Source organism: Anopheles coluzzii, chromosome 2 (assembly GCF_943734685.1).
Source record: "Anopheles coluzzii chromosome 2, AcolN3, whole genome shotgun sequence".
NCBI lineage: Eukaryota > Metazoa > Arthropoda > Insecta > Diptera > Culicidae > Anopheles > Anopheles coluzzii.
Window position 1 is genome coordinate 33,440,262 of NC_064670.1, and position 18,656 is coordinate 33,458,917.

The 18,656-nt window shown below is 45.0% G+C and overlaps 1 protein-coding gene across 5 annotated transcripts in view; it reads right to left on the reverse strand.

The window, feature by feature from the left end:
- Positions 1-10,287: 10,287 nt before the first annotated feature.
- LOC120949027 (monocarboxylate transporter 14-like) overlaps positions 10,288-18,656 on the reverse strand; it is a 29,457-nt gene continuing 21,088 nt past the window's right edge. For 4 of the 5 annotated variants that reach the window (XM_040365965.2, XM_040365970.2, XM_040365969.2 and 1 more), the window contains 8 exons: positions 16,777-16,901; positions 15,737-16,707; positions 15,417-15,619; positions 13,065-13,296; positions 12,792-12,970; positions 12,495-12,717; positions 12,168-12,399; positions 10,288-12,093 (listed from right to left, as the gene is read on the reverse strand). In XM_040365965.2, the coding sequence (XP_040221899.1) occupies positions 11,826-12,093; positions 12,168-12,399; positions 12,495-12,717; positions 12,792-12,970; positions 13,065-13,296; positions 15,417-15,619; positions 15,737-16,707; positions 16,777-16,901 (2,433 nt within the window). In that variant the 3' untranslated portion in view covers positions 10,288-11,825. The remainder of the gene's footprint in view (positions 12,094-12,167; positions 12,400-12,494; positions 12,718-12,791; positions 12,971-13,064; positions 13,297-15,416; positions 15,620-15,736; positions 16,708-16,776; positions 16,902-18,656) is intronic. The other variant, XM_040365967.2, reaches the window with a different exon arrangement.

Sequence of the window (18,656 nt, forward strand, 5' to 3'; positions counted from 1 at the left end):
CACATTTATCCTTCCGGAAAACGTGGCGAACAAAGCAAAACAAAACCCCTCATATAATCTTGCCCAGCAGGAGATCTGCCGGGGCGCCTAGATCCGTCATTCATACGTATCTTGTGCAAATTGTGTTGTTTTTTTCGCCCTCTTTGCTCTTGCACTCTTGTATTGTGCTCTTGCCTGTTCCCGAAAAAAAGCATGATCCCTTTTTTTTTTGTTACGACGATGTTAGATCCGCCACCCCGAATACAATACCCGGAATCGGAACTCATCTATTTTGGGCAAGTGTTCCCTTTTTAGGTTTTGTTTTTCGTTCTCTGCCTCTTTCTCCCTCGCCACCATTGCTTTGTGCTAGCGTTCTTATGGAAAAGTATTCGGATACATTCCGATACGGCAGGATCGTCCGATCGTCCGCTGGCGGTGGTAAACGAAGTCTTAAACAAAATACGATCCCATCTCCTCGCAGACCCTTCCGTAGCATTTGCAGTTGTTGTTTTTTGTTTTTTTTTTTTGTTACATGTTGCTGTTTTGTGCCATTTCATTGCTGTCCTTTGCGTCGGCTTTGCGTTCACGCCACATGTGCCCTGTTTGCCGCACACGGTTTCCTGCAAACCACTGTCGGCGATCAGTGCGGAGGTGCAGGATCGTCCGTCTACCTCGGCCCATTGCATGTACACCGAAAACCGGTCAAAGTGCGAGAAGATTCTGTCAGACCAGAGAGACAGAACGGGAGAGAGAGTGTGAGAGATAGAGAGAGATAGAGAGAGACGAAGAGAACGGATGGACGGTGCAAGTGCAACTGCAGCACTGCAGACGGTTTGTTTTCCGCGTGGTCTCCGCGTGTGGCTGTCGACGCAGCAATGCTATTTTCGTTTGCATCGTTGGAAGCTGCGAAGGGGAATGCGTTTGTGATGCATTTGGTGTTTGCACTATATTTAGAAAAATGTGCCTCGAGGGAAGAATCTGATGCGCACAAAAAAGGGAAAGTAAAAGTGCAGTGCGTGTTACCGTGGGCGCCGAATCCGTGGGATGATTTTTGATAAGCGCCTCAACGGGTTTGGTAGTATAATTGTAGAAGATTTCACCAATGTATATGGTACTTTGTTAAACACTCATTAAACAGCCTTTAAAAGGGCAACCTACAACTCAATCTAAACATAAAGTTTGACTCCTCTGCTGACGGTGGTGGCACCAACCTGGTACCTGGTAGTTAGCAGTCAGGGTTGATGCTGGAGCTGGAATGAGCGTATGTTTATGAGGTGTTTGTAAGTACCTATTAATACGCCCCAAAAAGGAACGCTTTGAACAGTATTACTTTTACCACCTGGGATGGTCTTTGCATTGCAAACCGATGTCATTAAATTCCTGCCATTAATCCTCTGTTGTACATATGTTCTCTGCAAACTAATTGACCATGAAAGTGCTCTCAGCTTTTGGTTGGACAGTTTTGGAAGGTTTGGAAGCTCGTTTAACTGCACAATTAATCAATCAACCTGCAGTATACGGAACACTCGACAACCTTACCCCTGAGCCTATTAAATCTGAACTAAAGCTTTCGATTGGGATTTTTTTAAATGGTGCTAGTTTTTCACTGGTACTGGTATCCCAAACCTTGACCACAAAGCACAATTCGTCACTAATTCAACCTATTGCACATTAACATACATTGCTACACGCATGAGGTAAGAATGGTCAAAACCGACGGCAGCGGAAGCACAAATTCCTTCCACAATTAACCGGAAGCTGTGAGACACGCCGCTGAGCCATTTTTGTGCGAATGCGAATGGTAAAACAAATGTAGGCAAGTCGTCGTTACCACCGGTCGCGTCTGGATGGAAAGGAGAGGGGGGGAGGGGAGGGGGTTTGTTGGTGTTTTTTGTGCTGATTTGCGCGTACTAATTTGACAACCAAACATACGTGTCGTACATGTGTAACCGCGCGGGTAGCACGGTGCGACGGCGTTGGGCTTCGCTTGCCCCGCCATGTGCAAACGATAAAGAAATGTGGCTGAGAGTTTTGCTGTACTAAAACCTGACACCATGAGTAGTTCTAAAAAGAGAATTGTATTGCGTTTTATCGTGCGAACAATCCGTTGGGGGTTGCCACTTTGGACCATTGAGCTAGTTTAAAATTCAATTAATTCTGTATTTTCATTAAAAATATGCTCCTGATAAAGGTTATTGTATTGTAAAATATACTATCTGATCAATCGTATGCTCCTTGATCGCCATGCCAAGACGAAACAGCACGAAATCTAGTCAAATAATTAGTTGGCAATAACAACATCGCTGTAATTCCATAATTCATACGTTGAAAAAGGAATTACTATTGCATCATACAGGGTTTCCCACGATTTATTGGTCAGTTCCCATGATTTTTTGGTGCGTTCCCACGATTTTTGATCGTATCCCATAGATTTTTGGTTCGTTCCCATAACTTATTGGTATTTTCCGATTGCATATCAATACAATTGGACCACAAAAAACTGAGAATCGACCAAAAAATCGTGGGAACGCACCAAAAAATATGGGAACCCACCAAAAATTGATGGGAACCAACCAATAAATCGTGGGAAACCCTGTAAAGTTTGAAAGAAATCACTTGCTTTAATCGAGATAACAAAAATGTGCTAAACACACTAATTCCAGAAATTTTATACTTGCATTCCAGACATTGTGCATGACATTTGTCCAACGTTATCCTGTTACTTTGGTCAAATATTCAGTAATTAAGTTAGAAGCATTTCTTATTTGAGTAATAAGTATAATGTTGATGATACAATATAGCAGTGTTCACCAACCTTTTAAGGATCGCGGACCACTTGGCTTAGAAAATACATTTATCGCGGCCCACATCGATTGAGGGCATACATTTTGTAGACTTAGTTCGAAGTTTTTGATCAAAAATGTGTTTAAATCTTATTCTAGACGTGCCTGTTGAAAATTGAAGCTTAATTGTGGGAAAAAAGCCCAATATTTATAGTAATAAGCTTATCATTTCCAAAAATACATTCTTTCGCGGACTACATCTGTTAATGGCACGGACCACAGGTTGGAGAGCACTGCAATATAGGGATCATTATGTTCTATAGTATTATCGAATCACATGATCGTATATTGCACACGAAATTTTGTTTTTACGTATTATTCTTAATTTATAATTCCTCAAAGCATGCCCGTCTTGGGTCATTGAAATAGATCGCGCATCCTGTTGCGCAGAATCGACTGCCCTACTATGGGTTTACCAATTAATCACAAATCGTTCTCATCAGCGCCTAAGACTGGTCTTGGCCGACTACTTCGTTATAGCTCAGTCTTCGCTCGTAACAAATGACTGGGAGGAAAAACGAAGAAAATGATTCCGCACTACTAACAGACGTAGTACTAAAAGCTTTTTTATACAATCGCACACTCTGCCAATGGCGTGTGACAACGAATCGCGCCAGTTAAACTGCAACTAATTAGCGGGCGAGATTGCGGGACACAAAGATCTTGATCTCCACAACTTTGCCAACCGTCTATGTCAAGTTCATAAAAGCAGCCTGCTGATAGCACGTACGGGCCCGTACGTCACTAGCGCCACCCTGTGGCTGTCCTGTATCTCCTGCACCACCTGTGTTATGATTTATGGGCAGGGAAAGCAAACAAAAATGAAAGTAAAACACCCAGCGACCGGCCAAGGAAATACACCCCGGCCGGCTTGTAGGCTCCAACGCGACCGTCCGCTCAGGGGGAGGTCTCATCATCATCAACATCAGCAGCTCACTTGCACAAACAAACGGAACGGACAACGCTGCCAGTGCGCGGTTACTGTGGCGCACACGCTAGATCATCCACCCATTGCATTGTCAAACGGACAAAACGGCCCACACTACTCCTGTGGGGTGATAACGGGCACCTTGCCTAACGCCGTCCGATTCGGAACTATCTGCCCATTATCACTAACCGGGGCGATCTTTCCGCATCGACGAATCGGGTCAGCTGACCAGCACCACCAGCTTTTCTTATGCGTTCTGTGCTGGCATCCTGGCGGCATTATCTCCCCTCCGGCGAGATGCCGCAATGTGCACGATCGTTCTAATAAATTCGGTCGAAGCTTCCCGTTCGAATCGGACCGTGGCGGAAGTGAACCGGTGAAGACCGAGTCCGAGTCCAAAAATGAAGCGCTGAGGCGCTTAAACGTTGGATGGGATCATTCCGCGCGGCCTAATAACGAGTGGACACGAGTAGGTTAGCCGTCTCTGCCTGCCATCAATCTTATCACCAGCCCGGGGATGCTCGGTGATGGAAGGAAATCATAAATAAACAACAACGATCGACACCATACAAACACAGACAGGGGATGATCATGGTACGGTGTATTAGAACGGACAGATAAGAAGCCGCACGAACGGCAAAATATGTTTACCACGCTGATCGTACGTCGATTACTAATCTGTGGCGATGTCAGCTCGAAGCACACGGACAGAGCGAGATGATTCTTTTGGGCGGAATTGAGACTTCCTTGAAGAAACATGTAATTTGTGGGAGGCTTGTTCGTGGTACAATCGCTTAGGTTCGGATTTGCGGCTCTGTGTTATATTTGGTCTCTGATTTCACTTATCAAGCACTGCTAAATTGCTTGGAGTGGACTTCGTTTGCCAATTGATTATGCGAGCATTATTATTTAGTCTGCCAATGTGAGCTATCTTCTGGCAAACAGTCTAGATTTACTATCTGCAAGTTTGTTTTTACCAAATTAAGCTAGCTTTTCCTGTTGCCTTTTGCTTAAATAAACACAAACATGCAAATATCCACTAAAACTGATTTTTGATTGTTTCATTCTATATGAAATTTACATAGTGTTTTATGTCAATAGTATACATGGCAATTGAATTGATTTTTGTAGTATGTACTAAAACAAGACCCTTTTTCAACAGTTCTCATAAGCTGATAATACTTGCTCTAAAAGCTCAAATCGTATAAATGTAAAGTAGAAATGAAGGTATTTAAAAATTACACTGCTTCTAAACGACCCACAAATTCTTCTGCGACAAATTTTGGTGACACTTTTCATATGTCAAACCGTCTAAGTTTTAGCACAAAAGCATGGCTAACTTCGATCGTTCCATCGCGAAACGCGAGCCCTAAGCATCTGTGAAAAACTCACAAACCCGCGACAATCACGGTTGCCCCTGATTTTGTTCTAAATTTTGATGTTTTTTAGAACAAAGAGTTCGCAGAACATTTTTCACGGTACAAAGGTTGGTCGTCTAGAACAGGGGTCTCCAAACTAGTCCTGAGTCTGCGGCCCTCAAGAGCCTTTAATGCGGCCCGCGATGACTGGGTAAAGGATAAAGTAAATAGTTTTCTTTTCTGACTAACCAATCTAAATTTATTTTTTTAATTCTGAAAGACGAAAATCAAGATTCAATAAAAGAAAGCTCCAGAAATTTTATATATTTTGTTGGTATTTTCTTATTAAAACGAGATTTGAACTTCCACTCATTCTAAAGGTAGCGTCAAAATGGCCCTCGACAATGTTGATTGTGAAGCAATGCGGCCCGCGAACTGAAAAGTTTGGAGACCCCTGGTCTAGAAGCAGTTTTACGATAACAAAGTTAAAAAAATGTGTTTTTAAACATAAGTTAAATCATTTTCTAGTCCTCGAGTGAAGATCGCAAAACTTTCAGTTTAATCTACGATTTTCTTTGGAAGAATATATAAAATATATCTAGTTTTTGTTAGTACAAATTATTTGAAGATTCTTCCTTGAGTATTTGGAAACCTTGTTATAAATAAATTTATGAAATCAAAAAGCAGTTTAACACATAAACGTCTAAACAGAAAAATAGTACGAATAAAATTGTCCCTACACTTCTTGTAGTTGTACTAAAATGTTATATTATCTTATATGATTAATTTCAGTTGGTCAGATTCTGGTTTGATGTACTAACTGTTTTTTTTTTATTATACGAAACCTGAATCGACCTGCAATCAAGTGCAAAGAAAAAAGACCTGCTGGAATATGCTCCTGTAGATGTTTTAACACAATTGAACTGCATTGAGTTATTGACATGTCATGATCACGCTCTACGACACTCTCTACGATCACTTTACTTCTTCTAATTAACCTGCACGTTCGTTGCACGCTCAACGCGGCCCCAAAAAGCAAAAGTCGAGCCCGGTCGTAGGCTAGCTCAACGTCATCGCTTAAATTTGGTGAAGGTGTGCCAAAATTGTGTACGTCCTCGTCAAGGTAATGCGCCTCAGTTTGCAACAGTTATTAGCGGTTATCCTCGTTTGCTTGCACGCCGCAGCGTGCACCTCCAATCAAAGGGGCGCAGCAGTTCGGCACCACCATCATCGATCAGGTTGGGAACGAGCGCGGCGGATCGATCGGAAAAGGCCGAACCAATTCGCCAATCGCCCCAATCCACCACCGGTCATTAGGTTTGCGATGTTCGTTCCGGCCCATTCCAAAAACCTGTGCAAGGTTGGTGGTATTTTTTTTATAGCAAAAGTAAATCAATAGTAAAACAATCTCTACCTCCATAGTGTGTGTGTGTGTGTGGCTGTGTGTAGTGAACTCCCAAAGCCTGAAATGGCCCGGTTGGTGTTACGTAACGACGCCATGACAGTGTCCGTTCATGACCGGCCATGACTTGGGACCGGTACGCGAAAAGCGGTTTATTTTTTGCAAACCGTTTTGATCTACGACTGTGGTGGAGCAGTTCCGTCGTGTAATGGAAGGCGAAGAGGAAGGCGATAGTTTTTTTGTTGTTGCCCTGGTCACTTTTATCTCCTGTTTTGAAGCAACTTCATCTCACGCGAAGGAAACGCTCGCTAAGATGGGGAGGTAGAGCGATGTGTTGAGGGCTGGCAGGGTTCAGCAGGAGTCAGATTTTAAAGGATTTTTTGTTGGTTAGTTTCGTTTCTGCTTTCAACAAACAACTTACCTAGGTCGTAAGAAGGGTTGGTTTAGCCGCCAGTGATGGAGCAATAAAAATTCGACGCAATAAATTTCGACACGTTCACTTTGCGCTTCTCAGTCCGTTACGTTTTTGTTGTTGTTGTTACGGTTGTGTTCGTGTTGTTATTTGTCTGCTTTGCCATCGCTGGTGTGGCTTTCGGCCAGCCGTAGCTACTCTAGAGAAGGTTTGGGTTGTTCCTTTTTTTTGCTCCCCGGCCCCCGATTCAATCCTGGAAAGTCCGTACGTCACCTACGCTACCTGAGGCCGATGCGTTCGATGCGCGACCAGCAAATGTGCGATCGTCATCATCTCCGGCCACAGTTTCGTGGCCGGCTTCGATCTGCTTGGTGCTGCACTTTCACGCTCAGCTAGAGTAGCGAGCCGTTCCAGCGGCAACAAGTTGGCCATGAGTAGAGTGGATTCAAGGGAAAAAAAATACCAAATAGCAAAAACAACGCATGTGCGCATAATCGAATCCAAGTGTTGGGAAGAAAAGGTCAAAGCCCTCCAGTTCCCTGGCTACAATAAATAAAAAAGCGTCAACAAAGTTCGGAAACTGTCGACGCCGGGGACATTTTACACAACGGTCCGTTTCAATTTTGTTCCCAGCGAGAACTAGGTTAATTCTACCGTATGGCTCGCCGGCGGGTGGCAAAACATGATCATAAAACACTTTGCACGTCCGAAGCAGAACGCAAAATACCTCGAACCTGCACCAACCGGCGACAGCTTGCACACTAGTGATGGGTAAAATGGGGTAGTCTGCGGGAATCGAAACGATTCGAGACTTTCTATTCAGTTGGAGTCGGTGTCGGGGTCCCTGTGGATGATGTGAGCGTGCAGAAGGAGATTATGAGGGTTGAGTTTAAGAAAATCCATACTCGTACCCATGTCTCACGACACCGCTCCGGATTACCACCCATCACTAACGCACACACAACAATAAAATATCTTGTGTGGCGCATTATCTTATCGCGAAAGGTTAAAAGATCCTGCCGTGCCTTAAATACAGCCACGATCAGCTGTGTGCTGTGGGGTGTGTAAACATTACACCCAAAAGTGCTTGCACCCTATTTACTGACCCTCCGAGCAGGTCTATCGCCGGGGCAAACGAACGAAATGATCACGAGCGATTGCCGCGTGTAATCGGTTGTCATTCCATTGAGCCAGTATTGGAATTTTGAAAATTTGTTTTACTAGTTTGTATGCACAATTAGCTGATATTTTGTATTATTTTGATTCACAGCAATCATTTTACTCAAACATCACAGGTTTTCATTTCTTCAACCGAATTGATCGTGATTTTGAACTTACAAAACTCATGCACGCTGAAAACGCCTAAAAGTATGCAATCGTGCTGTCATGTGTGTTGTCGGATAATTTAAACTTTCCGTTAACCCTACTGTGATGAAATTCGACAGACAACAGTGAATAATGTTGCGGATTTTATTGTATACTATCAGTGTTTATTTGATATTATTTCAACTTTCTTTTCTTTCACATCGTTTAACACAACACACCAAACTCGAGCGATTATTTTGACCGCTTGGCATTTGCATTTATAATCAACTTTATTTCAAATAACATTGTTTGTCTGTTCTCCTGCGTTCGCCATGGCGTACCACAACACCTGGCAGACACTGTGTAATGTGTCCTCCTTTCTTTATATCCTTTTAGTTAACACTGTTTTGTTTGTTTTTTTTTGTGTTGCTTCCCCGCCCCCATACTTGTACTGGCTTCACCGGTAAAGCCTCGGCGAGGAAAATAGGCTTGTAATTTACTATTAAACGACAGAGAAGAAGTCGACTGATCTCATGGTTCAGGCTTCGGTGTGTTTGGTTTGAGCATCAATCTTTTGTGACGGCGAGAAAATGGAAAGGTATTTTTGCTTATTTTTGAAATAGTTTGATAAAACATACAAAACCGAATCGAAACATTATGCTTGCTGTCGCTGCTACCACACACACCAGGCGGGTAAAAGTGATCTGAGGAGTAGGATCACCTTAACGTTACATACTTATCAATTATACAAAATGGGTAGAGAAACCCCATTACTAGGGCGTACAAAAATGACATCCTCACTGTTTGGTGTAAACACCCCTTCCAAAATGATGTGTGAGCATTTTACCAACCATGTTACTTTTCTGATATGTTTCAAGTTTTGAAGTGTTAACGATTTTCGTTTGAAACGTTGAAAACCATTTAATCGTGGGAATTGTTACAAGATTTAAAGGTGAATCGAAGCACTCAATGCCACAGTTTGAACGATTTGCAGTAAAGATTATGTTAAAATATGTAACTCTAATTTAAACAGTGGCACACACATACTGTTTGATATTTTCGACAGGAGAAAGCTCCCAATAAAAGAAATTTTGGCGCACGTTTCATACAGTGCCAGCGTGTCCACGAAAGAGTTTTTTTTTCCTTAACCATAGGTCTTAGTTCTAGTGGTGATAAGTAACAAAAACAAAAAAATAGTCAAAAAAGTTTAAAACGCTACCGCTGATTTGATTTCCACGATCACGATCACTCACAAAAGATTGCTGCTCAAACCCCTTTAACCATCGGGATCTTTCCTTCGGCTCTAAGCGCGCCATAATAAACAAAACATATCCCTTCCTCATTCTAGCCGTGCCACGCTGGTTAGCGTTCGGGGGGTTTCCCGTTTGCGTTTGTGTATATATAGAATGCAACTGCTCGATTTGTTCGTGAAGCAAAAGCTCGTTTTTGTAATGTATCGGCCGGCGGTTACGTGTGATGGAGTGTTGCAGTACATAGTAGAATAGTGTGTCTGTGTCTTTGTGTGTGAGAGAGAGAAAGAGAGAAAAGAAACCGGCTTTATTGAGGAAAGGATGCATGCCTTCCTTTTTGTTAGCAGCTAAGCAACCATTGGTTCTACTATATGTGTATATCAGCCTACAACAACTGGTTCGGTTGGCCCACTCTTTCCATTTTCACCATTTTCACCACTAGTGCGCACATTCACCTTCGATTTGTAAGTCTCCTGTTATTGATTCCTAGAGTACACAGTGTGTATGTATAGTTTGTTTGCTCTTTTGTTTTTTTTCTTCCTCTCCTTCTTTCGTCTAATATATGCTAGCGTGCTAGCCTTCTTCCCCCTTTTCCCTTCTCCCTGCAGCCTTGTGTAAGCTAATATGGCCATAGTATCGTATGCAACAACAGGCAGGACTCATCATTGCGCCCTGTTACGACTAGACTTAAACATAAAACACCCGGGCGGCACACCACCACTGAGCGCGCGAGATGCTACGATTCTTTCCACCATTTCCGTGTTCATCCCTATGTATGTACAACTCATAAGAAGCTAATACTCTTTCGTATGTGTGTGAGTGTTGTTTTTTTTGTATGCTTTTTGTTTTATTACACATTTTGCAACGCTACCTCATTAGGGCTTTGTTTAGGAGTTGTGGCTGGCTGGCTGGCGTTTACATTTTACTTGCATTTTCCTCATCGTAGTACAATCTCTTAGTTTACTTTCCATCTTTTTCCCTTTTCATTGTACCTGTGCCCGCACTCCTGTCATCTACAACATATATATCTCTCTCTCTGCATGTTTGTATGGTGTATGATGTATGGTGAGCTTCATTAGTAAATAGAGGTTGGCTGGCGTTCGTCTTCCTTAAACTTCCCCCTAAGCGTACACTACCTACCGGCGTACCTGCTGCTAACGGTTTTAGCAGGCTTTCCACTAACTGGGAAAAGCAAAGTGTGGTAGTGGATTTGTTCAACATCGGCTTGTGTGTGTGTATATATGAGCTATTATCATTTATTTACGCTTCTTCAAGCGTACGTACAAACGCCTAAGTACTGAGTACCGGATGGTTTGTTTACAGCATTAAGCAAAATGGCTTGGATATGACTTTGAAACCTTAAAAGAACAGATCCTAACTGAGAACTAAGTACGACGATCGCGCAAACACTCACAAGCACGCACTGATCGTGTAGTGGCTTGCGCGCGTAATAAAAGTAACAAAAGTTCAACTAATAAAGTGAAGAGTGGGGTAGAGTAAGTTTGGTGGTGGGGGGGGGGGGGGGGGGGGGGGCAATAATAAAACAAACGTTTAAACAACGGGAAAATAAAATAGTCATACGGCCGTCCTACTGGCGTCATACCACTAACACATGTGGCTCTTTGTCGCGTTTTTTTCCTCTTTTTTTGTTACATCTATATATGCTTTGCACACGACGCACACATTCTAACACATTCATTCGCTTCTTTCGTTCTCTTCTTACTATGACACTAAAGGTTTCAATTTTTGTTTTTGTATGTTTTCTTTTTCTTGCTTTGTTCTCGATTATGTTCCTATCATACCTAGTATTTCACGTTTCTCTCTTTGTTTCTCTCTCTCTCGCTTTTTCTTGTCGTGTTTTTACACCATGTTTTTCTTTGCACTGCAAATTCCGTTCCGTTGCGTTCTAACTCTGCTTCTTTCTTTTTTTGTTTTTTTTTTGCTTCACACTTTCGCGTTGCGATAAAAACTCGTTTTGTTTCAATTAAAAATAACATAATCAAAACAAATCTTTCCACGATACGATATAACTAGATAAGCCTAACACACTAGCTAGTTGAAACATTGGAGCTGATAACGGTTACACTCTTCGCTCTAAAACACTCGCTCTTTCTCGTCCCACCGTCATCTCCACGCTCCTTTCCCACAGTTGCTTTTGGTGTAAGCAGGTGGAGCAACTGGCTGAGGGTGAGTCAGCGTACCGACTACCGACGAATGGTAAATATGATCCTTCTCGGGGATATTATCGTCGCCCAACCACCGACAGTCTCCATCGCGCGCTCTGTTTGTTCCAACCTGCAACATTCACCCCCTTTCGCTGTGTCCTTTGCCGGAAGCCCCGGTCCAGGTTACAGAACGGACTCCATCTGGCTCACTTCCTTGTCCGTGTCCTTTGCGCTACCGTTCGACTGCGGCTGCTTGCGATCGTCATTGATGGTGGTCGTGGAGGTGATATTCGACGTGACGGGCTGCTCCGTGGACGGGCTGGGGGCGGTTTGAATGATCTTTGGTACCATCGTGATCGGTTGATCATCGTCCGCCAAATCTTCGGACGGTTCCTCGTCGATCGGCGTCAGCACCTCGACGTGCACGGGTGCTTCCGATGGCTTGCGGAATCTAAAACATTCCGAAAAAAGAGCGGTCAATTAATGTGACTTTTGCTCCCTCTGCTACACTATCGCAGCACTTACCTCTTCATGGCGGGTGCCGCAAAGCTAGTTATGGCCGACAGGGCAAACAGACCGCCGGCAACGAAGAACGGTATGGAGTAGGACTGGGTGGCATCGTACAGGGCTCCGGCCAGCGGTGAGCCGACGATCGTGGCGGCACCACGGAACAGAATCAGCAAACCGAACGCATTCGTAAGCTTGTCCAGCCCGAGCAGATCGACCAGAATAATTGACGTCAGTGAAATGTAGCCAGCTGAAGCGAGATAAACAAACACAAGGGTCAATGCAAGTGCGCTTTTTTGCATGTGTTCCATCGTCGAGCAAAAACCGCTCCACGACGATACCTACCGATGGCAATGCCGAACGCGATCGCCATCGCCACGTACGCGGCGTAACTGTGGCAGAAAGGCGTCAGTGCGACCGCTACGGTGGAGATGACTAGACAGATGTTGTTCAGAAACAGGGCGTCCACTTGCGGGAAGTCAGCAACGTAACCGCACACGATACGGCCCACCGTGTTCGTAATACCAATGATCGAGATAAGGAAGGAGGCAGAGTTTTGTTCAATTCCCTACACACAGAGAAAGAGAGAGCAAGAGGTTAGTTTGCTGAAGATCATTGCAACCGATCCGCGAAGGGACTTACATCCAGAACAGCCGCATCGACCAGGTACACGAAGGGGACGTACAGACCGGCCATGCCGAAGATATTCGATACGCCAATCATCATAAAGACGGGATCACGCAGCAAGCTCACATCCATCATGGCACCGATCGCATTCTTGAACGATTCCGGCAGCGCCAGGCACGGGCAAAGATCGTACTCTGTACCGCGCGATGGGTTGTGGGTTGTCGGAAAGCAGAGAGAAGTTAAATTAAACATGTAACACTCACGCACTGTAGCACTTGTACAACTTACGCTCTTCCCGCCCCTTCTCCACATCGTCCCGCACATCGTTCCGGTGCTCCTTCTCGAACTTGGTCAGCGAGACGACGGAATTGCGATAGTTCGTTAGCGACTTTTGCGACTGGAACTCTTTCAGGTTCGTGACGGAGCCGGAGTAGAAGATGTCCTTACGCGACAGCGGACGCACCATTGCCGGCCGGTCCGCCTTCAGTGAGGCTTTTGAGGTAAACATGCTGCCATCATCCTGTGTGTGCGCGATCGGGTGTGTAAGCAATGTGTGAGTGGTGGCAAAAGGGATCGTTAGAACATTTCACTTTAAATATAATAATATGTGAAGGGGAAATGTGTACGAAATGTGTGTGTGTGTGTGTGTGGATGCAAGGCAGGAGCAGGACTAAGGCGATAAGCGAAAAATGAGCAACTGCTAACTAGTGAAGCTTTGCTAGAATAGCTATAACCAACAACTATTGCAAAAAATATAAATGTGCGAAAAAAATAAGCTAATTAAGCTACTTGCTTGCCAAAATGATGCAATTTTTGCGTGTGCTATCCTAATAAACTAACAAGTTACTAACAAATGAGCTAAAAGCAACAAATAACAGCGATCGCATACAGGGTTTTTCAGGAGTTCTCATAGCTGTGGGTCACTTTATTGACTCTATCTTACGTGAAAAGAACTTATTGTAATGGGAATTGGACGCTATAGCACCATTGTTGAACAAATACAATAAGAATTTCAAATGAACCTGGTCAAAAATGTTGCCATAGAGTCCAATTTCCATCATACAGCGTTTCGAAACATATAAGGGAATAGTTCAATCACTTAGCGGAACGTTGCAAGCATGCTGCGGAAGTTTGCAATCACTTAGGGGAGTTTTGCAATCGATTAGGGGACTTTTGTAAGCATACTGTGGAGCTGTCATCAGACTGTGGGTGCCGCTGTAAAAAGCTTCGAATTGATACCGATGATGTTTTTTTTTTAAACATTATTCGGAGTTGTTTTTGTGTGGCATTCAGCTTTACACATGATAAACTAAATAAATCCTGCTGCAACTACACAACTAAACATGAAAAAGTAGTAAAATTAACGAAAATATTTTAGAGTATTTACAGCGGCACACACAGTCTGATGACAGCTCCATAGCTCCATATGTTTGCAAAATTCTCCTAGTCGATTGCAAAGCTCCCCTATATGATTACAAACTTCCACAGCATGCTTGCAACATTCCCCTACCGATTTGAAACAATTCCCCTAAGTGATTGAGCTATTCTTTTATATGGTTAGAAACCCTGTATGAAGTTCACTTCCCATAAGAAAGAGTCAAGGAAGTGTCCCACAACTATGAGAACCCCTGGTGGCAAACCCTGTAAATGAATGGAAGACCCATCGAAATGCTGTACGCTATAGACTGGCTATTCCCTCTGCGCAATGCGTGCAAAATGAGGTGCAGTTCAGGTGCAATGCAATGCGAGGAAATGAATGACGATAGCTCTCCCCACGTGGTCAAGTTAATGTGAGCTCTGATAATAGCGCTGAATAATGCCTTTTTTTGTTTTCTCTACTTGCTACACCTTTGGTCCGCAAATCACAGTGTATACGTTTTGGCGGTTTTGTTTTTAGCATCCAGAGCCCCAGACAGCGCCGCTAGCTAGCCAGCCAAACACAGAGTGAGAACCATTTCACACACGTACGCGAGAAAGCTTAGGCGGCATCCTTTCTAGCAGGCCTGTTAGTCTTTTGGTTGCCGTCCAAGAGTGGTTCTAAATTTAACGTCGTCCATTCTCCAAGGAGCTTACACAGAACGGGTTATTAGCGAGTGGTGTTAAAAAAACTTAATACACCCTACCGTCTTTTTTCCATGCTATCGTTAATTTTAGGCAATTACTTCACACACAGGCGCACGCGCCGCCAATTTGCACATACATTGTAGAGCAACGGTTGGTTTTTAGTGGGAGGAGGACGGGTTACGGGTTTTGGTTGTTTGCAAGAAATATCGCTACTGGGTGTTAATGGGGTGGGGTATTAATATGGGAAAATATAAACAGATCGCCTACTAGGAAACAGATTAAAAGTGTTACAGCTCTCTAAATACATAGTACATAGTAGGATAAGGGTTTTAGAAGAGATAGTCCACACCGTGTTAAGTAGATTAAAACCAAAAACTAAAACCGCGCCGTGTACGGCAGCATCAAACCGAACCTAGTTTACACAACTGCTAAACAGTAAGAGAGAGAGAGAGAGAGAGAAAGGGCACACAAAACCAAATGAAGAACTTGTAGGGGTTCCGGACCCCAATCGTAGTGTTTTTGTAGTTGGGAAAGAGAAAAAACAAAAAGAAGTGGACAGAAAAATTGGCTACTAACGAATTCTTCAGCGTTATTATTTTTGCTGCCATTGACTGAGCCGCGCGAGAGTCTGAGATGCATGGATTTACGTACGTCACCGTTGCTACCGACATCGCCCCGCGAGCTAGCCTTGATGGCGGCGAGCGACGGTTTGAACCGTTCCCCGGTCGAGTGTTTGCGGACGCGATCGAACGTCGGTACGGAACCATTCTTCGGCATGCCTACAAAAAACAGATAAACCAAAAAAAAAACAAAATTCATCCCCCATTAGTGTTTCCTGCTGTCCGGTCGGCGAAGGGGAAAAGGCGAATCAGCCGAACCACCCGAACCCGACTCACCCGACTGATGGCTGGTAAAGGCAGGCTGTGAGGCATTGCGGGGCATATTGTCCGCCCCGTAGTCGGCGGCATCGGACTCCGAGTTGGTGTTGCGCTTCTTGTTCAGCGGTTTCTTCATCTCGATCTGGCTCGACTCGGACGACGAGCCGCTGCTGCCGTTCTGCTCCTGCGCCTTAAACTCGGAAATGGTGGGCAGGGTGGCCACCGGATGCATGCCGCCCTGCTGGGCGGCCAGCTGGTCCAGCGCCAGGCTCGAGTGTACGCCCGGGTCCGCGTTCAGCGGCGCCTTCAGTCTTTTCTCCATCGTGCCGTCCGGCAGCTGAACCATAAAGTACGACCCACCGATCGAGCCGCGCTCCATCTGCAGCCGCTTTTCCTCGTACATGCGCTGCATCAGCGGCTTCACCTTGTCCTCCTTCGGGTAGGTGAGCGGTCGCATCATCGCCCCAAACACGGCACAGTTCAGTATCAGCCCGGCCAGGATGAGGTTGGAGTTTTTCCAGTCAAAGTTTTCCAGCAGCATGTTCGCGAGCGGTGCGAACGCGAACGTGCCGAACCCGGACCCGCACACGGCAATGCCGGTGGCGAGCGAGCGCTTCGTTTCGAAGTAGTACCCGACGGCCACGACCGCGGGCAGATAGATCAGCCCGAACCCGATGCCGCCCATCACGCCGTACGTGAGCATCAGCATCGTCACGGAGGTGCTGAGCGTGCTGAGCGCAAACGCCGCGCAGGAGATGATGCTGCCCGCGATACACACCGCCCGGCAGCCGTACTTGTTGGCCAGCGCGGACACAACCGGACCGGCGCTCAGGTACATACCGCTGAGCAAGCTGCCCACCCAGGCCACCGTACCCTTGCCCTCGCCGAAGTACACCACGAACTCGTTCAGGAACACGCCGAACGTGTACGCGATGCCGTCCACGATCATGTTGCACATAAACGAGGCGAATACGATCACCCAGCCGTATCTGGAAAAGGAAGCATTATCGAGCGATTAGCGGGGGGGATTTTACGATCTGCGACTGGTATACACTTACCCACCGTCCGGTGGGGGCGGCATATCGTGGTACTCGCACCCTCCATCGTCATCGTCCGGCGATGTATATTCCTGTGTGTCGGCCGTCAATCGTGCCGCCTCCTCGCACGCAATTTCACTGTCCGTCTGGAATGGGGGGAAAAGAAGATAGAAAAATGTGGTTAGCACACACCGTATTGGACGACACAAAAACGGCTCATTATGTTAATGCATTTTCGATTGCCCACCCAACCATGCGACCCATATTTCGACAGCGCAAACCTAAGTTTTGGGTGAGGTTGTCCACTGTTTGCTCTATCTTCCGATGATTAAAAAAACTACAGTCAACAGGAAAAGACACCCGAAAAGGTATTGATCGAAAACGCGTATCGAGTAACGTTTGTTTTAAAAATCCATCCATCATCCAACACTGACACATGGCGGCGGCGGCGGGAGGATCGAAAGCGCACTCCAACCGCGTGCCTAGTAACGCAAGAACCTTCAGCAACACAACAGGCGCTTTTCTTTCGCTATTAATCAACCACTTGCCGCCGCCATCCAAATCGATGACAAAATAGCATCGCTTCTACCTCCCCACAACTGCAATGAAATTCTTTCTGACTGATGTGAGTTGAGTTGCTTCGGCGTAAACAATCGCTCGAAGTCGGTCTAAGCTTTGTCGGTCCTCTCCTCTTTGCGCGTTGGTAGATTTAGAAGCCACACAAATTAGAGAAATACATGTTAACTTGTGCGTTCCATATTTCGGTCGACCGGAGGGCAATCTCCAGGCAGACGGTGAACCCAGGACGACCTCCCCTCCGCATTCGTACATCATCGTCCCGGGCCGACGTGGCCGACATGCTGCTGGTGGACCGTTCCGTTACGTTGCGTAACTGGATGGCGCACATTTTATCGTGTTGCATCGTTAGCGCGTTAAACGGTTTCGTCACCAGGCACAGTTTAATTAAGGGAATAATATTGTTTACGGACGCGAAATGTGCAGCGCTCTGAGATGGCGCGCGTTCGTTTAGAACGATTCGGAGTCGGAGTAGCTGGTGTGGCGCCTTTTGTGGCGCTTTTAAATGGAAGTTAAACGCTATATTGGGACAACGGTTATTTACCACTTAAGAGGAGATTATATGATTTCAATTTGTACCCATATTATACAAGCCATTTCTCCCATTCGAGAGGAAAAGGACATAAAAACTTCGCTGGAGGATGTGGTTTGTTCAACACACTCCACCCCAAACCGTACGGCTGTAGACTGAATCTACCCAATTGGGTATTGTTTAACATCCTCTTACTTCTAAAGCAAGACAAACACATAACATTGAAAGTTAGTTATATCTAGATAGCGTAGTTTGTGAGTCTTAATGCAGTAACTTACGAGGAAGTGCAAGAAAAAGGAAGTCGCATCTAGGACATGGAGGCAACAAGTAACGCGCCAAGTAATGAATTAATGCTCAAATATGATGGCTATTGTTATACAAAAGCATCTATTGACTGGTCGGTCAACTCGGTACAGTACCGCGGTACAGTCCCGTGGTACAGTCGTCAACTCGTACGACTCAATAACATGCCCGTCATGGGTTCAAACCTAGAATGGACCGTCACCCCGTAGCAAGGATTGGCTATCCGGCTGTGTGGTAATGAATTAAGTCTCGAAAGCCTGTATAGGACGGGCATGTCCGCGTAGGATGTTACGCCAAATAGAAGAAGAAGATCTATTGACTGGTCGTGGCTTTGAAAAAAGGCAAACATATTTTTTTAAAAAGTCAACTGATGATACTGATGTGATAAGAAAAGCTCATTTCGCCAAAGCGTAATGCCATACTTACAACGGATATTGCAGGATTACTTTGGTTGGTTCAAAATTGTATCATCCATCCCTTACAATCGATT